Raw genomic sequence first — 16,864 nt, 5'->3', positions numbered from 1 at the left:
AAATAATTTTTAAATATAAGACCTGAAAAAGTCATATCTGTAAGATACATGTTATTAATTTTTTAAGATACCTAGTACTTTAGTCTTGGTATTACATGCGGTAAGGGAATGTGCATTCCGATCTGTATTCCATAATCTTAAATTGTGACGCAAAATGTTATTTGACGAGCATCACATAATGCTCTTATACAGTAAACAAATAATCTATGAATGTCTTAAATTTACATTATGTTGTATCTCATCTTCAGACATTGATGTGTCGTCATCATCAGAATCCTGATACTGCTGACTACTGCTCTGAACGGCTCCAATAATCTTAATAACTATGTACATAGGTATAATGATTCCACTAGTCTTTAATATAATTACCTGCATCAAAAATGGTATATTAACCTTCATTAGTTTAGCTGTCCGTAGGTGAAGATTGTAAATGTTTGTTTTCCATTGATATTTAAAACTGGAAGGTACTTACAGTAAGCAGTGTAAATGGGTAATCTTCCGTTCCATTTGAAAGCACTGCGAAAAAATGTCTTACGAGTAAGACAAGTGTAAACTGCAGAGGAAAGGTAGCTAGTTTCAGCATGTCTACGCGTTACACAAGTAAATGATGAGTCACATTCAAGGTTTGTTTGTTTGTTTGAAAGAGAAAATGTTGATTTCAACTCTTGGGGGTGACCCTGCGTTGGCAATGCAGTCTGAGTCCACCCTGACTCGTTGCTTTTCCCAACTTAACTAATTATTTTTTATTGCACAACACAAGCAACCATGTTGGTTTTGCCTTGGCTATATTGATTCAGAAGTAGGAACGCGTTAAAAGAAAAAAAGCTAATAAGATAATGCTTACAGCTATTGCAAGTGATCGACAGCAAGACGCACTTCTGTCAGCGGCTGAACTGCATTCCGAGTAATCGCTTTCCATTGCAATTCCTTCCACCGTTATCTCTATTCTTGCATTTGACTCTTCTTCTTCCTCCCTTCAAAAGTACATTATTTTAATAATAATATTAGCTTTTATTAGTTGCTCCCTCTCACGTAGCCAAGCGTTATGAAAATTGTTGATCGATTAAATAATTAGTTATAAGATCACTTTGATTGAATTGGACGCGGGAAATATACATAATATATTATGAAAAAATACCTAATGGACATTGCTTCATCATTTATCTTAGACTTCTTGGGTGGAGCTGAATATCCGGGTTCATATTGCTGCAAAAACAAAATTAGTATCAATCTATATGCTCATCACAAATTGCCCTTTTTAGACAAATAAGCAATTATGCAATAAATGGGGCTCAGTTCATTGAATGTATGATCAAACAAATTCCAATCCCGTTTTCCTACAGTGTATCAAATGAAATCGAAGATTAAAAAAGACAAAAAGTGAAACTTCGTCTTTTGGAGAAACAGATAGGTGTTGATACAGAAATAGTATACTAATGGGGAGAGACTTCAATATTGAGCAAAGTTAAGCAAAAGACAAAAACAAAAGCAACTCTGGTTTGAAAATAAACAAAAGGGGAAAAGAAGAAAGAAAGGAACTTATTATCGTTTCTATGTCAAAATCAGATAAGGAAGCGCACCCAATCACCATAACAAGGACACCAAATATTAGGTACACTCCGATAACTCTCTTTCGTCCTTCTTTTTTCTAAACAAAAAATTGATTGCCGTCAAGAAATCAACTTTGATCATAACTCATTAAAACAAGATCAAAATAACGTTATGAACAGAGTGCAAAACCAAAAACAGAACTTAAGAAATAAAATTGAATGACTAAAGTTCATACCTGGAGACATATTTCACAGGTTGTATTTCCTTTCTCGTTGCACCATCTTTGTATGCAATCTCTATGAGCAAACTGCCCAACAAAAACGCAGTTATTGAGGAGAATTAAAATCAAAACTCGCGCGAAGCATAGTAAGTTATTAACAAAATCCAAAAACAAGTGTTTAAGATTAAGAAGTTTGTATTTTGTGTTTACCTTAACGGTTCCAGAGCAAGCACAAGGTGCTTCCAAGGTTTCTATGCTTTCAAACTCTTCTTCATGACAAATTCTACAGCGAGGAATCCCAGAAAGCAGTTTCAAATCATCGACTAGCAAAACAACATCTGCCATATAATTCATAACCAGTGATCTCTCTTTCTTCAAATTTCAGCCTTGTTTTCAAATTCTGTCGGGTACTCTGTTTTTCTGGTTTTCCTTTCTGCGCTCTCTTTCTCAGTCTTCTCTGGAATCTCGAGTTTATATACGAAAGAAAAGACAAAAATATTTCCAGTTTTACCCCTGTTTTTTATTTTCAAAGAAAAAAAACACTAAAGACCTCATTTTTAAAGAACCAAGCCACGAAGGTTAGCTTTGACCTTATAAACCTGGCAAAAGGGACTTGCTTGTAACGTAGGATCAAACAAAAAGATTCTCTAATTTTCTTTAGGTTTGTTTGTTTGAAATAGTAAAAATTGATGAAGAACTGGGCATTTAATCAGATTCCTTGCTTACTAAAATTAAATAAAAATCTCAATATGTGGCAAATTGGGAAAGAGGAAAGAAATGTATATTTTTCTACTCTTTTGTAAGGAAAGCATATCTAAGAGTGAAATAGAGCCTATCATATCACAAGATACCCCATTTTGTTTTCTCCAAAAAATTATTTAAATTTAGATTTAAAACTATGTAGTAGTATTGCATATACCCACAGACATGTTTTTAGATTTTGTTTCATTTATTAGGTGATTTTTTCAATTTTCCAGTGTTTGGACAGATATGCATGCGTTGACAATGAATCTGAAATCCCAATGTGCACCAACCAAGTGTTGCCTATTAAAGAATGTTATATATTTTTTTCATCAAAAATTTTCTTCCTATTTCGTTGTTGCAATCAACAAAGTAGAGAGTTACAAATGGAACATTGTTCTAGATTTAGTGGTTAGCAATACCAGATTAATAACCGAATGTCAGATGGTTTGGTAATAAACCAAAGGGTTGAAACATCAAGTAAATCATTCATGATATTGAGTAAATCTAAATTCTTACCCATCAACTGATTCTATTATCCGTTAAAAAGTGGTTGCACGTGTTACATGTAAACATTTTTTAACGTTAGGTTGCACGTCCTCTTTCAATAAGTAAATATACACCAAATAAATTCCAAGTAAAAATGGTTTCAATTTGATGAAAGAAAGGTTAAAAAAACAAAACAACAAATATGATGAAAGATCATGTCTACCTTTCTATTTGTTTATATCTGATCTAAGATATTAAGAGATTAACTTTTAAATTTAATTCAAATTTATAAATGTATATAAAACCAAAATTTATGACACTAACATACCTTTTCACAGTTTGCAAATAACCAAACCAGGTTTATATCTGGGATCTATGATCCTTCACCAACGGTAACAAACGTTCAAAACAAACTGAAATTTGAAATCATGGGTCCCTCTTTTTAGTTATGCAGCTAATCACAATCAAAAGCCAACGCCACACCCATAATGCATCATGCTGCTCCTCCTTTACACGCCAAACTCTTTAATATCTTAGAATCTTGGGATTTTTTTTGGGTAATGAATAGTGGTACGTACATGGATAACAAAATTATCAAATGATTTCTTTTTTTTTGGATTTCAAAAAAAATATGTTAAACAAGACCTGCATAGGTGTGTGACGTGACAAATGAAATCGTATTAATTTTTATTATACGCATGCAATTGCTAGACAAATTGATTTCAAATTTGTCTGCTGCGTGAGTGAAGAAAAGAAAAAGCTATTTGATTAATTTGGTATTGTATGCGAGGAAGCTGACGCACGTGCTTATCCTTTCTCTTGTTCGTTCTTATCGTTTCCTTCAAAAATATTTCTGAATTTATCCAACAATTATGAGCAATCCTTGTCATTTAGAAGATTCACAGCACACAAATCACAAGTAATAGGGATTCAGTTTGCACTTTCCTATGAGAGCTTTTCTTCAAGCAAGTGGTCGGCACTGAGTTGCACCTGTGGGGACATTCACCTTCCATTGAGAAAAGTGGACCTTATCTTCTAATTTGGCACCTAACATCTTCTTATTAGCCATTTCCCCCTACAAGAAGTAACACAAATTTCCATGCTAATTAATTCTTAATTTTATAGTTCATAAATTGTGCTTTCTAAAAGTTGCTCCAATTTATCTTGCCTAACATTGTATAGAAGTTGGGAGATATTTGGTGGTGGTTTGAGAAGAAAGTTTGTTAGATGAAGCTAATGCTGTCACTGTCGAGTTGGGTTTAAGCTAAGTGTTTTTTTATTTTTGCAATAAAACTAAAATATGTGCTCTAATCAACACAATAAAGAGTGCCCAAAGAGTTTGTAAGTTTAACTCTTTTGATAAGAAATGCAAACTAGAAAAGGTATCCTTAGTTGTTGAAAGCCGATGTCTTAGCTTCAAAGTTCATGCATTTCTATGGATAATATAATACCATTCATATAATATATGATCAAAAAGAGAGTAGATAAGATAGAATATTTTTGGATAATTGTGCCCATAATATAACATAAAAAGCATTTTCTCTTGTCACTAATCAACAGTAGTCTATTACAGTTTCCCATGAGACGAAAGGAGTGTATGGGCTAATGTCGAAGTTCCATTGGTCCACTTCTCTTTGGGCTTTTGTTTCATACTTTCACTTCATCTTATTCATTCAGACTCTTTACATCTACTTTACTTAAAAAAATCTTGATTAGAACATCTACACTTTAAAGTTTTCTAAATAAAGCTGTTAACTTAATTAAGTGTAATTACATCACATCACTCATAAATAACTCGCATTACACTCTTACAAGCAACTCATCATTTAATCATTTTTAATTAATATAATTGTTATATCTTTTTAATTTTTAAGAGTTGGTATTCAAGAGATGTGAAGGTCTTTGAAGTTAAAGATTTCATAATTTGTGCCTTTAAGTTTATACGGTTTATTTATATTGTCCATGGCTGATTTTATCTTTTAGTGTAGGTTTTTTTTTTTTTTTATTCTATTAACTATTTTGGTGATTTTATCAATTATTATTTTAGTTTAATTTTTCTCTAGAAAAACAAGTTAATATTTATCTTTTAATAGTTAATATGTTTATTTGATTATAATAATCTTTTATTTTTTATTAAAAAGAGAAATAAATGGGTACTTATTAGTACATAACTCTCCAAGAATAATAAAATTATTTAGAGATATTGAAATAAGATCTGTTTGTAAAAAACCCCACAGTTTTAAACAATAAAAATGTTAAAATATTTAGAGATATCAGAATAAGATCTATTATTAGTACACGGTCCTACCTCTTACGTGTATCTCTTTCTTATGTGCACATAACACCGTTTATTCGAATTTTTGTTTTTATCAATTTATTGTTTATTTTTAAATATATAACAATAAAAGTATTTTTAATTTTACTAGAATAATATTTTTTCTTAAAATAAAAAACCATAACTCTTCTTGATTGTAATAAAATAATTAAAAAATAATAATTTTTATTTTTTTAATTATATTTTATAACAAATTAAATATTAGCTGAATCAAACGAACATGAATAATAAGAGAGACAAAATATATTATTTTGAAGTTTGATGACCAAATAATATAACTCTTCTAATAATAATTTTTTATTGAAATATTAATTATTTACAATAATAATAAAAATACATTGAATGACCCTCACAGTGAACGTTAAAATGATTTAGTTAAGAGAGATGAAGAACCCTTGAATTAGAGCACTCAATATGTAAGCCCTATTTATAATTTTTTTTATCAAAGATTTATTTTGTTTATAGGTCCTTAATTTATATTTTTTTATCATAAAAGATATTATTAATGAACTTTATTCATCAAAATTTCACAACACAAAAATACTGTAAACAACATATAAAATGAAATTGAGGGGATATTTATATAACAAACTATTTCATTAAAAAAGAAACCTAAACAAAGAAAATTACAGAATGCATGCTGAGACAATGATACATTATAAATATTATTTTATAAAATTTTAAAAATTCCATATCTATGTGAGAAAAAAAATCCATAGTATTATTTATTGGACGTTTTTAGTTTCGTATTATTTATTTATTTCCACTTTAAAAAGATAAAATACTTTTTTCTATTACACTATTTATTGCATTTCAAACGTTTTCTTTATTTGTATAAAATAAAATTTATTACATACTAAAATATAATAAATGAAAATTTAAATTCTTAAAATTGAGAGAAGGTGTTATAATAGTCTTTTCATATACGACCATGTTATTAGTATCGCTAACTAATTTTTATCATTAAATTTTGGTTGACTATATTTAATGAAATCTCTCTTTTAAACTATCATGATATTTAAAATGTAAATGAATATTTAATATTAAAATGATTATTATTTTATTTTTAAATTAAAATTAATGTCACTTTAGTCAAAAAAAACCTTTTCTGTCATTCTCAATTCTTATACCCACAATTTCGTATCCTTCAAAGTTGGAATCTGACTCCCACTATACTTCAAAACAGGAAAAGTCCACGATCGCATCTCACATTTATTATTACTTCTAATGTATAAATAATCATGTCAAAGAAGTGATAAAGCCAAAATTATGATATATAATTAGGTATAAGACTTATTTTATAAGTTGATTTGTGCTATTAAATTAAATTTAAAGTTCATAGTGTATTATATAATTTCTTATCAAATAAATATTTAGTTTCACGATTAAAATATTTTGTCCTCAATGTATTAAAAATTTATAATGACTAAAATTAAGATAAAATTTATTGATCTTATTTTTCTTTTACGTGAATTAGACTTAATAAACTATCATTTCTAATAAATTATAATATTTATTCATTTGAATCATTTTGTATCTATTTCTGCTATAATTTTAATTGTTTTTCCTGTTATGTACTAACTTTTTTGGAGTTACAAAAGCACGATGATTATCGAACTGTGTAGAGGTTTTAAAAAGAAGAAAAAAAAATGAGAAAAGTAAAGAGTCAACGAGAAAAAAGAGTAATAGAACAAAGAAATTCCGCGTTTTGAACACCACTTCTCCATGGAAGCCAAAAATTCGCGTCACTCCCACAACCATACCTTTACACTCAAATTGTGAGTCCACGGATTTCTAAGCATACCCCCTTTCGTAAACCCTATATATTCATCACTCTCGTCTTCCACCACACAACACACACTAAACAAAATCAAACATCTTCTGTATAAAAAACAACGTTAGTAGATGGGGAACGTTCCTTCTTCTTGTATCTCAAACGTTGCAAGTGTTGGGGACATTTTGAGGAAGAGAAGAAAACCTACGAAAACAGCAATTCTGTTGGAAAGTGATGGGAACACTCGGGAGATGAAGCTACCCGTGAAATCGGGGGAGATAATGATAGAAGAATTCGGCCACGTCATCACTCCGTTGGACGAACTCCGTAGAACGGGACGGGTTTCTGCTTTATTGGCCGATGAGGAGCTTGTAGCGGGGAAGGTTTACCTGCTGTTGCCGGTTAGTAGGGTCCACTCCAAGGCTTCCAAGTTTGAGATGGACATTGCTGAGACACAGAGTAGCCAGAAAAAGAGGACAAGGGGAATGAATACGGCGAAGGTTTCACCCTCGCTGATTTCGAGGTCAATTGAAAGGGATGTGGAAAACGAGGTTACCGTTTTCCCTGTGTGTCCGAGGTTGGGGAATCAAGTACGATGGAATCCCGTTTTGGATACTATCTTGGAGTAATCCCCCTCTCACCTCAACCAATTTGGCCAATTTCTTCTAAAACTTGTGTTCTGTCTATTTTTTTTCCAACTTTACACTAACATGGTACCTCTGAACCAACGGTGGAGGATGTTCAAGTTCATACTTAAAATGTGGAGCAATACTAATAGGCAGATTCTGGTGCACCAGAATGATTTTAGACTTCAACCAATATAAGAAAAAAAAATACTATTAATGAAATAAAAATTAGGATTTAGATAAAATTGAACTCAACCCACGTTCAATCTAGCAATGCACCTTTTATTTTTATGTGATCACTTTGAAGTAGCGCGGAAGCTTGAAAACTTACATAAAAAGGAACCCAAGCATCTCCATTCTTATTCTTCTCGTAATTGTGGTAGCATTGGAACTCGCGTCAGCACCGTTGAGGCACCACCGACAAACGAGGCTACTGAAAAATGACTGTTGCGAAACTTTTATTTGTTAAAAAACATTAGAGCTTTCGCAAGAACTGAGTTGGATGTACATTTTACCTAAACACTAATTTTTTCATTAAAGATATTTTGGGATATATCGAATCTGCCATACTAATAATGCATTTTGTTCAAATTAATAAAAAATAGTTTAGAGATCGAGTCCAATCCAGAAATCACTTTAGCAGCCCAAACCTTTATGTCTTGCAGCCCAATCATGAAAGGTATCTGGGCTTTTCTTCCTGCACCCGAATAATTTCTAAATACACTCTCATTAATTTTAAAATAACTATTTTACCCCTTAAAAGTGACTTCCAAACTACCTATTCTATAAATCTTCTTTTGCAACATGATTTTTAGCACATAATTTTCGAAACATGATTTTTGAAGTAAGATTTCCATAACAAACTTTTCAAAATATATGAAATACATTTTGGAACAATTTTTTTGAAATAAAATTTAGAAACTAAATAATTGATAGTTAATTAGATACCAATTTAAAAACTATTTAACAATAATAAAAATTAATTTAGAAATTATTTTTTTTAGTTTCTAAAATATCTCTAATTTAACCATTATAGCAATTAATTAATTTTTGTCTATAAAATTAGTTTTTATTTCTAATTTTGGAAGTAGAGAATTTTATTACTTTAGAATCTATATAAATTAGTAATGACATTGCAAGATTGATTATATAGCTTTAAATAGGACATATTATTAAAGAAGACTGTATACTTATTTATCTTTTGTATGATTTGTTGATGATGTGAAAACGAGAGAAAATTTTAAAGATTCCACATCACTCAAAATTATGCCTAAAAAAATCTTACTTTTAGAAACTACATAAATGATTATATTATAGAATTATCCCCATTAATACATAGACTTAAAAACATGTATTTATTGGGAAAAAAAATTCCCCATAATCACTCACGCAAATTATTTCTCCTATATATATAAGATAGAATCTATGGGTGCTAACTATAATTAATTATAGAGTAATTTCAATCACAAATTCAAATTCAACTTCATTTACGATTTCAAAGAGAAAATAACTTCATCCTACTAAAGTGATGGTATAAAAGAATAATTATATTTTGATTTTATTAATTTAAATCAATTAAATATATTTGCAGTTTTTTTCATTCATTTATCTTATTTTATACTATTTAAATTGAATAATGAATTGAAAAAAAAAAGTAAAGAGTAAAATTATTTGGATCAAAGAAGGTGTGGATGAAAAGTGTGTAGATGATTTGACTTATATGATAATAAAATAGTAAAGTAATTTAATATAAAAATAATTTAGAAAAAAAAAATAAAAAAAAGTAAAAAATAATTATAAGATCTCAATAAAAAATGTATTTCAGATAAAAATTAATATTTTCAAAAAATATCAAAATTAAATTATTTAAATGTTCATTTTGTTATAATATAAAACATATATTACATAATTATTTTATTAATATTTATTAATTAATTACGTATCATTTTTGTTCAAAATCTCATGTAAAATGTAAAAATGGTGACGCTCTTTCTAAGATAACTTTTCCGCACTTGGATCTAAAGCTATGTAGCACAAACACTGATACGACACGAACATGGATACGGAGATACGTAAAATTTCTAAAATAGACACGGATCTATATATTATATAATTATGAATTATATAAATTGACAATAAAGATTTGTGTACAAGTATGTTCCAAATTAGTTTTTGGAGCATAAAGATGTTTTTCATGACTGGTTCACAAGGATTTGTTTCTTATTTTTATAATCATAATAATAATTTATACAATAAAATTTGAATTTTTAGAAAATTAATGTATTTTTTCTTTTTAAAATTGTGTTAGAACCGTATTAAAATTATCAGAAATCTAACAAATACTTTTTGAATTGGACACTTCACGGAAACGTGTCCTACAGGTGTCATACGAGTGTGGGTGTCCGACACAAGTATCGGACACCAACACGCCATATACGAGGAGTGTCCGAGCTTCATAGATCTAAATCCAATAAAAGAAAACTCATTTTCTACTGTAATTATATTTGTTTCTTTTTATTCAAACAAATATAAGGATTGGAAAAAGAAAAAAAGAAGAAGAATATTTTTGTATTATGAGTGAAATGATTGTATTAGTATTAGGATAACCAAAAGGTAGGTGGGCATGTGAGATGCTTTGATTTTACTATTATGAGCGTGACTTTGCAATGATTGTGATAATTCTTGAGTTGATTCTATGGTTAGTGAGATTTAAAGTTATAGCACATTTATTCATTTCGTTTGATTTTAGAGATTCTATATAAATTTTTTTACTCCTTTGAAATTGTGCTTACTTGATTATGTGTTAAGAAAAAATAAAACGAAAACTTGAGATATAAGCTTATTTTAGCAACGTGGACAGTAGAGACAAAAGTTATGGGTGCTTATAAATTCAGGTAACCCATCAACTTTAATCATATCTCAACCGAAACATATTATGGATTTTAATTTTTAAATTTGTCAATCTAATGAACTAACTTGCTAACGTAAGACTTTTTTAAAAGATATTATATTCTTATTTATTTATATTTATTTCCAACACTTTAGAAAATATAGAAATAATTGTATTAATTTAATATTATTTTAAAAAGATCACGTCTTCGTCTATCATTAATTGTTTTATTAATTGTTTATGGATTATTATTTCGACACGGTCCTATGAGTAGATGATCAACACATATGCATTTCCTTCCCACTTTTAATTACAAGAATACATCGATAAATTATTTATGCATAGGATCGTATTCGACCTATAATGCTAAAAAAAAAAGAAAACAAATGCTTTGATTAAAATAAAAATTGAATCTAAGTTTAGTTTATTGTTATAATTTGTAGGATGAAAAGAGTCTTTATTGATTAAAATTCTGGGTACTTGAAGTATATAATTGCAGTTATGGGGATCTACAGCAGTATATATGAAGTGGTGAATGAGTGTGAAATGGTGGGGCAAAGGAGACACACCACCGACAACTTTTGTTAAACTATATTTGCATGGTTGAGTTGAGTGTCCCATGATAACAAAATTGGGATTGGGGGAAAGTTGTTAAGATTCCAAAAATACACCTTTGCAACATTCACATTTATACTTTTAGTTACAACTTACTCCTAACCCTTATTCGAATATGTATTCGTTGGACTCTAACTATAGCCTAATATTTGGTATCCAAATGTTTTTCAATTCATCCACTAGTGTAACCTTTGCTTCTTCTTTTTTCATGAATAAAAATAAATGAAAACGAGAGCAAGTAATTTTGTGATCGTGAGCCTAATAGTTTCTGCCCTGTTTCATCTTACTCTATTACTGCATAAATCTGAATAAAAGTTTTGGAGTGAATTTTGCATACAAATAGTGTGGTAGCTTCATGAAGTCAATATGAGCAAATTAATTCGTCACATTCACATCCTCCATATTAAGGTACGTCAAATTAATAATGATACCCAGCAACGTAGGGTATCCTAGCTTCAATGCACGTACTTACTTACGTACGCCTACTTCTACTTTATTTATAATAAAATTTTACAATATTTTTTATAATTTACTTTTTTTTATCTTTCTTTTATCTCTTTTGATTTAATTTTTTTTACATGAAACTAAATATATTTTCACTATAATAAATTTACATATTTTAAGAATGTTTATCTACAAAAAAGAAATTGATTATATAAAATAAACATTTGCTATTAGAATTGCTACTGCTGAGACTGAAAAGAAAAGGTGAGGAGAATAAAATTATGGAAAATAGCACCGACAAGCAACCCAGAATTGGTTGAATTAAATTGCAGAGGAGTGGAAGGAGAAAAAAATTAGGAGGAAAAAGACAGGTAAATTTGAGAGGCCAATAAAATTATACAGAGTCAAATACAATATACAAACTATAGTATAATATAATATAATATAATATAATATAATATAATATAATATAATATAATATAATATAATATAATATAATATAATATAATATAATATAATATAATATAATATAATATAATATAACCCAATCAAATTATTATTCACTAAATTGCAGTTGAACGGTTCCTTGAATTCATTTGCTGTTAGGTGAATAGAGAAGGCAAAATTAAGAGCAATATGATTGGTCACCACCACCCTAACTCAAGGTGCATTCTACATCAACCCACAATAATCTAATCAAACATTGAAGTAGTAACAATCTTTTTTTTTGTTGTGAGATTAATTAATAAACATTGGAGACAGGGCAATTCGAAGTCAAAAAATGTACTTGTAAAACTCTTTCACGAACCCAACGACTCAGCAAAATCTAACTACCAAGTCCACCATTATATCCTTCACAAGATGGAGCGGTTTAACAAACATCTTAACGTAACCCTCAATATAAAGTCTTTTCACATTCCCTGTTGTGGGAACTTCACTCAAACCAATTAAATATTCTCTCATGGGAAACCAAATAGCCAGAGATCATGCCACCGGCAAAATCGTCTACTGGGATGGTTCGGTTCGAGAGTTTCGCGAACCGCTAACGGCGGCGGAGCTCATGATGGAGCACCCACAACAGGTTGTGCTTGATTTTCATTCCGCCGTGAAGCAGAAAAGGCCAGCGCCGCTGCCAGCGGACCAAAAGCTAGAGATGAAGAAAACCTATGTGATGGTTCCGGTGAAGCCAGGGAAGCCTGTGGGGTTGAGCAGCCAGGATAGTCGCCGCATTCTCTTCATCGTTAACTCTGCTCTGCATTCCAAGTATTTTGTTTCTTCTTCGGGGTTTCTTCCTTGGCTTGCAGGGCTGTTCCACCCTGAGAGAGAGGTTGCAGTGTTGCAGAATAAGGAAGCGGCGGAGAACGCCGAAGAGAAGTACGGTTTCTCTGAGTTTTTGCCAGAAATGGTGGAAGGGAGACCGGAGTATTTGAGTAGGCAGTTGTCGGGGAAAGGTTGGAAGCCTAGTTTGGACACCATTAAAGAGAAGAAGGTTAACACAAAACTATCTCGATGGTTATTGTTCCTCAAAACCTTTACTGCTGCAAAGATTTAGATTTTGGTACATTCAATCGCTTTCAGTGTTGTTGTTTAATTAGCAGTGGAGTTTTAATTCGATATTTTGATCGAGATTAAATTCAAATTCTAATTAAAAAAACAATACTTTGGGAAACTACGTCTAAAATTGGTGGATATTGAATTGTTGCTTTATGTAAGATAGTTGAGGCATGGTTTGTGTTATGTAAAACTGGTGTTTAAAGGAGTGAAGTTTGTGAAGCTGCCAAGGTGAAAGAATTTGATGAAGCCTGTTCTTTAAATGTTATGGAATTTAGCAAGACCATCAAAATGTGAGCTCTTATAATAACTTTTTTTATTTGCACATACGTGTTCATATAAACTATGAAACATCGTGTAGCACTGTAATTTATTTTTGTTCCAAGTTAGGTTAGAATATACATTACTACTACCAACATACATTGGACAACTGCTTAATTTTAAAATTAGAGAAAAATAATTTTGGTGATTTAATGCTAGCACAGAATATTCTCAATTAATTTGAATAATGGTAAAATTGCAAAGCTGAATAAGTAAATAAATGAGAAGTATGACTAATCCCATTACATTAAAAGGAACTAAACTCACCTTTTTTATTTCATTTTATTTTTACTCTTTTCTTTTTTTAATTTTCAACCCGGGAAAATAAAATCACCCACCCGATTCTAGATTAACGGGGGTTGAGAAAGAGAAAGAAATAAGTAAGAAGAAAAATACGATAGAAAATGAGATAAAAGAAAAACATGATATATGTTTATATTTAACCTTTTTTCATCGTATTATCACTTTGTTTCTTAGAATTTGCTCTCTATCTCTCCTATGGTTGCACTTCATTTTTACTTTGCTTTAGGCTTGGTTTTGCATGTATGTGAGTATGTACGTTGACTAAAAATTTGGATGAAATAATCAAATTATTTCCGTCATTTAATATATAACGTCAACTTGGAAGTAACCTTCGCTCTATCCACGTTCAGACGTAGCTAACTAAACAAAACATGAACAGCATTCCACTTGAAAAATGAAAATTAGGGAGGGATGTGATGGTTCTGTAGAAAGCATTTTAATACTCTCATGAAACAATGCCACAATAAGCTTTTAAATATACTGTACACGATATGTGTTTGTGCCCTCTTGAATTTGATTTATCATTTTTTCTATCGATGTTCACTAAAAATAAAAAGTATTTGGTTATTATTTTTATTTTCATTTAAGTTCACATCTCTGAAAAATAAAATCGTTTCATTATTGTTTTCGCGATGTCACTTCGATTGCTAGAAAATAATTGTTGAGAAAAATAAAGGGTTCGTCATCGACACTTAATTGTGACACTCAGCAAAGGTGGACAACTTACTTATTTTAACTATAATTTTCTAGTTTTTCTTTTTTAGTAGAGGTAGAATGAAATGGCTGGATTCTGAATTGTCTTTCACTAAGTGATTTTTCTCTAGTTTTCATATATATATATATATATATATATATATATATATATATATTTATTTATTGTTAAGATAGAATGTTTTCACTAAATTTCATCTACAAAACTCTATATTATAAGTTATTTTTTTTATAAATTAAATGTTTATAAACATATTAAAAATAAATATTATAGTATTTTGAGGCGAATCTGATGTTAAGGGATATATAGGTTGATTAAAGATCGTCAAAGTAAACTTGACTTTTAGAGGCTTATGTCCGAGGTTAGGGACCACAGTCATTATATTTTATGTTCTTCATGACTTGAGTCTCAGAGTATCTTTTACAGGTGAATTCAATCAATGACCATCTTGGAGCCCCTTCTTTTCCTTAGATTCCATACAACTTGCAAGGATACAATCAGTGACTATCTCAAAGTTTAATCGATCTCAACTAACTGTTCTAGTTGAGAGGCATCCTCTTCTATTAGAACAAATATATTGCATAAAATATAATTAGTTCAAAATTCATCCTCGTGTTGATGTGAAAAATATCGATCTGGTTTCACCTTATTTGTTGTGAACTTCTCCACGAACATTTTAGAAAAAATCGGAAATGATGTAGTGGGTCCATAGGGGATCTCCTCTTTCATTTAAGGAAATTTTTGATTTCACATATAAGTGGGGTACAGTTCAAATTTGATGAAGTGCAGAAAGTAATTGGCTAATTCCTTGCATAAATCCTACCAATTATTGGGCAGTGGTCTTTATATTGGGCCTTTCTTAGCAAGTTGATTGTGGAAGAAGTTGGGCCTACTTATTGCAAGTATCAGTTAGGGCAATTGCTTCCTGCACCATATCATTTATGACACGCACCCAACGCAAAATTTTAAATCCAACATTGTCCTTGATTTTATTTTTGCTTACAGATGCACAAATCCGGAAGTGAGTTTTATACGGATTTTGAAATCCAGAAAGTCATTTGTGTATTTCATTTAAGCTTCCGGATGGTCATATCTGGAAATGAGTTATGAGTTTCGGATTTTCATATCCAAAATGGTGTACTGTAAATGGTGCTGAGAATTGAGATCCGGATCTCACTTATGTTTGCTTACTGATCTTGACATCCGGAAGATCATTTACGTTATTCAATTAAGCTTCTGGATGGTAAAATCCAAAAATGACATATTGGTTATGAATTTATATATCCAAAATTTTGTAATTTAACTTATGGATATGAATATCCAAAAGGAAAATATTTTACATTATTAAAGACAAAATGGACATTTGAGGTGTGTTGGGTATGGTGAAAGAAAAATCAGCCATTAGTTAGAGTAAATGCTCAAACTTAGCCCTCAAGTATATTTACGAATCATTTAGCATTATGTTCCATTTGATTTCTATTTGGATTTTGGAGTACACAAAACATCATCATTCGTTTGGTATATCAACAAATCACTAGTTTGTTACTACCAACAAACAGACCCATTACTAAGAAATTTTATACCTATTTTAATGTTATATATGTAAAATTGAAATTTGTATGAAATTAACCAAATCTGATACCTGGAAGCTTATATAAAAAGGTGGGTCCAGCAGGTCAGTAGTTGACCCTGACTTCAACCTGACTCTGAACTATGATAGTATGATGGTTCAGTGTTCGTCAATTTCTCGTGATTCTCTTTTGTATTTTTCCTTTTCTCTTCCATTTGTTGTTTGTTTATGGCATCTGCAGTTAGTGAGGAGTGAATGAGTTAGCTAAAAGTTTGTATAATGTAATCCACTGAGACATAGGTGTGCCTCCTTTTAAACAGATGCAGTGAACCGAGGCAATATTCAAATGTGTCATAGTCATGGACCACTTGAATCAAAACTAAATATTCCTTATAAATAGATCTTTCCTTAAGAATATGGAAAAGAAAGATTATTGGGAGCAAAGACTGAAGGATGAAAATGGGTCCAGTCACGGAAGGAACCAGACAACACTTTCGTAATACATTATGGAGGCCTTCCCAAGAAAAACCTAACCATTCTTCTCATTAATGGTCTTCTGCCACCAACTCACCCCCCACACACAACACAAGTGGATATTTTCTTAATATATAAAATCCCATTCCCTGCTTACACGCGTTCATCTTCAACTTCAATACACTTACCCAATTGGAACTCTACAACACCATGGAAAATTAAAGATGCCTCCTCCTACATATGTCTAC

The 16,864-nt window shown here is 30.5% G+C and overlaps 3 protein-coding genes across 5 annotated transcripts; 2 read left to right on the top strand and 1 right to left on the bottom strand.

The window, feature by feature from the left end:
* Nucleotides 1-34: 34 nt before the first annotated feature.
* On the bottom strand, nucleotides 35-2,275 carry LOC137814785 (uncharacterized). 3 transcript variants are annotated; one of them, XM_068617689.1, is made up of 7 exons: nucleotides 1,982-2,249; nucleotides 1,787-1,858; nucleotides 1,581-1,648; nucleotides 1,139-1,206; nucleotides 845-974; nucleotides 473-553; nucleotides 35-369 (listed from the first exon to the last, which is right to left on the bottom strand). In XM_068617689.1, exons 2-7 carry the CDS (start codon nucleotides 1,794-1,796, stop codon nucleotides 205-207), a joined length of 522 nt encoding a protein of 173 aa, XP_068473790.1. In that variant the 5' UTR covers nucleotides 1,797-1,858; nucleotides 1,982-2,249; the 3' UTR covers nucleotides 35-204. The 3 variants fall into 3 exon arrangements, with proteins under 3 accessions (XP_068473790.1, XP_068473791.1, XP_068473789.1); XM_068617690.1 differs by lacking the exon at nucleotides 1,581-1,648 and having other exon boundaries at nucleotides 473-516; nucleotides 1,982-2,275; XM_068617688.1 differs by lacking the exon at nucleotides 1,581-1,648 and having other exon boundaries at nucleotides 1,982-2,235.
* Nucleotides 2,276-7,148: 4,873 nt separating this feature from the next.
* LOC137814784 (uncharacterized) lies at nucleotides 7,149-7,903 on the top strand. Its single transcript, XM_068617687.1, has one exon. It carries the CDS (start codon nucleotides 7,242-7,244, stop codon nucleotides 7,737-7,739), a length of 498 nt encoding a protein of 165 aa, XP_068473788.1. The 5' UTR covers nucleotides 7,149-7,241; the 3' UTR covers nucleotides 7,740-7,903.
* Nucleotides 7,904-12,556: 4,653 nt separating this feature from the next.
* On the top strand, nucleotides 12,557-13,528 carry LOC137814783 (uncharacterized). The gene has a single exon (XM_068617686.1). It carries the CDS (start codon nucleotides 12,647-12,649, stop codon nucleotides 13,235-13,237), a length of 591 nt encoding a protein of 196 aa, XP_068473787.1. The 5' UTR covers nucleotides 12,557-12,646; the 3' UTR covers nucleotides 13,238-13,528.
* The last annotated feature ends 3,336 nt before the right edge of the window (nucleotides 13,529-16,864 follow it).

This window comes from Phaseolus vulgaris, chromosome 1 (genome assembly GCF_000499845.2).
Source record: "Phaseolus vulgaris cultivar G19833 chromosome 1, P. vulgaris v2.0, whole genome shotgun sequence".
NCBI classification, from domain to species: Eukaryota; Viridiplantae; Streptophyta; class Magnoliopsida; order Fabales; family Fabaceae; genus Phaseolus; species Phaseolus vulgaris.
Note: the sequence above shows the minus strand (reverse complement) of the source record. Positions and strands in the feature narration are given on the sequence as shown.

What these genes read in the sequence shown, in the direction of transcription:
- LOC137814783 (XM_068617686.1), top strand. Translation starts at nt 12,647, where the DNA reads ATGGGAAACCAAATAGCCAGAGATCATGCCACCGGCAAAATCGTCTAC.
- LOC137814785 (XM_068617688.1), bottom strand. Translation starts at nt 2,125, where the DNA reads ATGAATTATATGGCAGATGTTGTTTTGCTAGTCGATGATTTGAAACTG. An exon ending in CTTGCTCTGGAACCGTTAAG is followed by an intron (nt 1,859 to 1,981) that starts GTAAACACAAAA and finishes TTTGTTGGGCAG; the next exon opens with TTTGCTCATAGAGATTGCAT. An exon ending in ACCCATTTACACTGCTTACT is followed by an intron (nt 370 to 472) that starts GTAAGTACCTTC and finishes TTTTTGATGCAG; the next exon opens with GTAATTATATTAAAGACTAG.
- LOC137814784 (XM_068617687.1), top strand. Translation starts at nt 7,242, where the DNA reads ATGGGGAACGTTCCTTCTTCTTGTATCTCAAACGTTGCAAGTGTTGGG.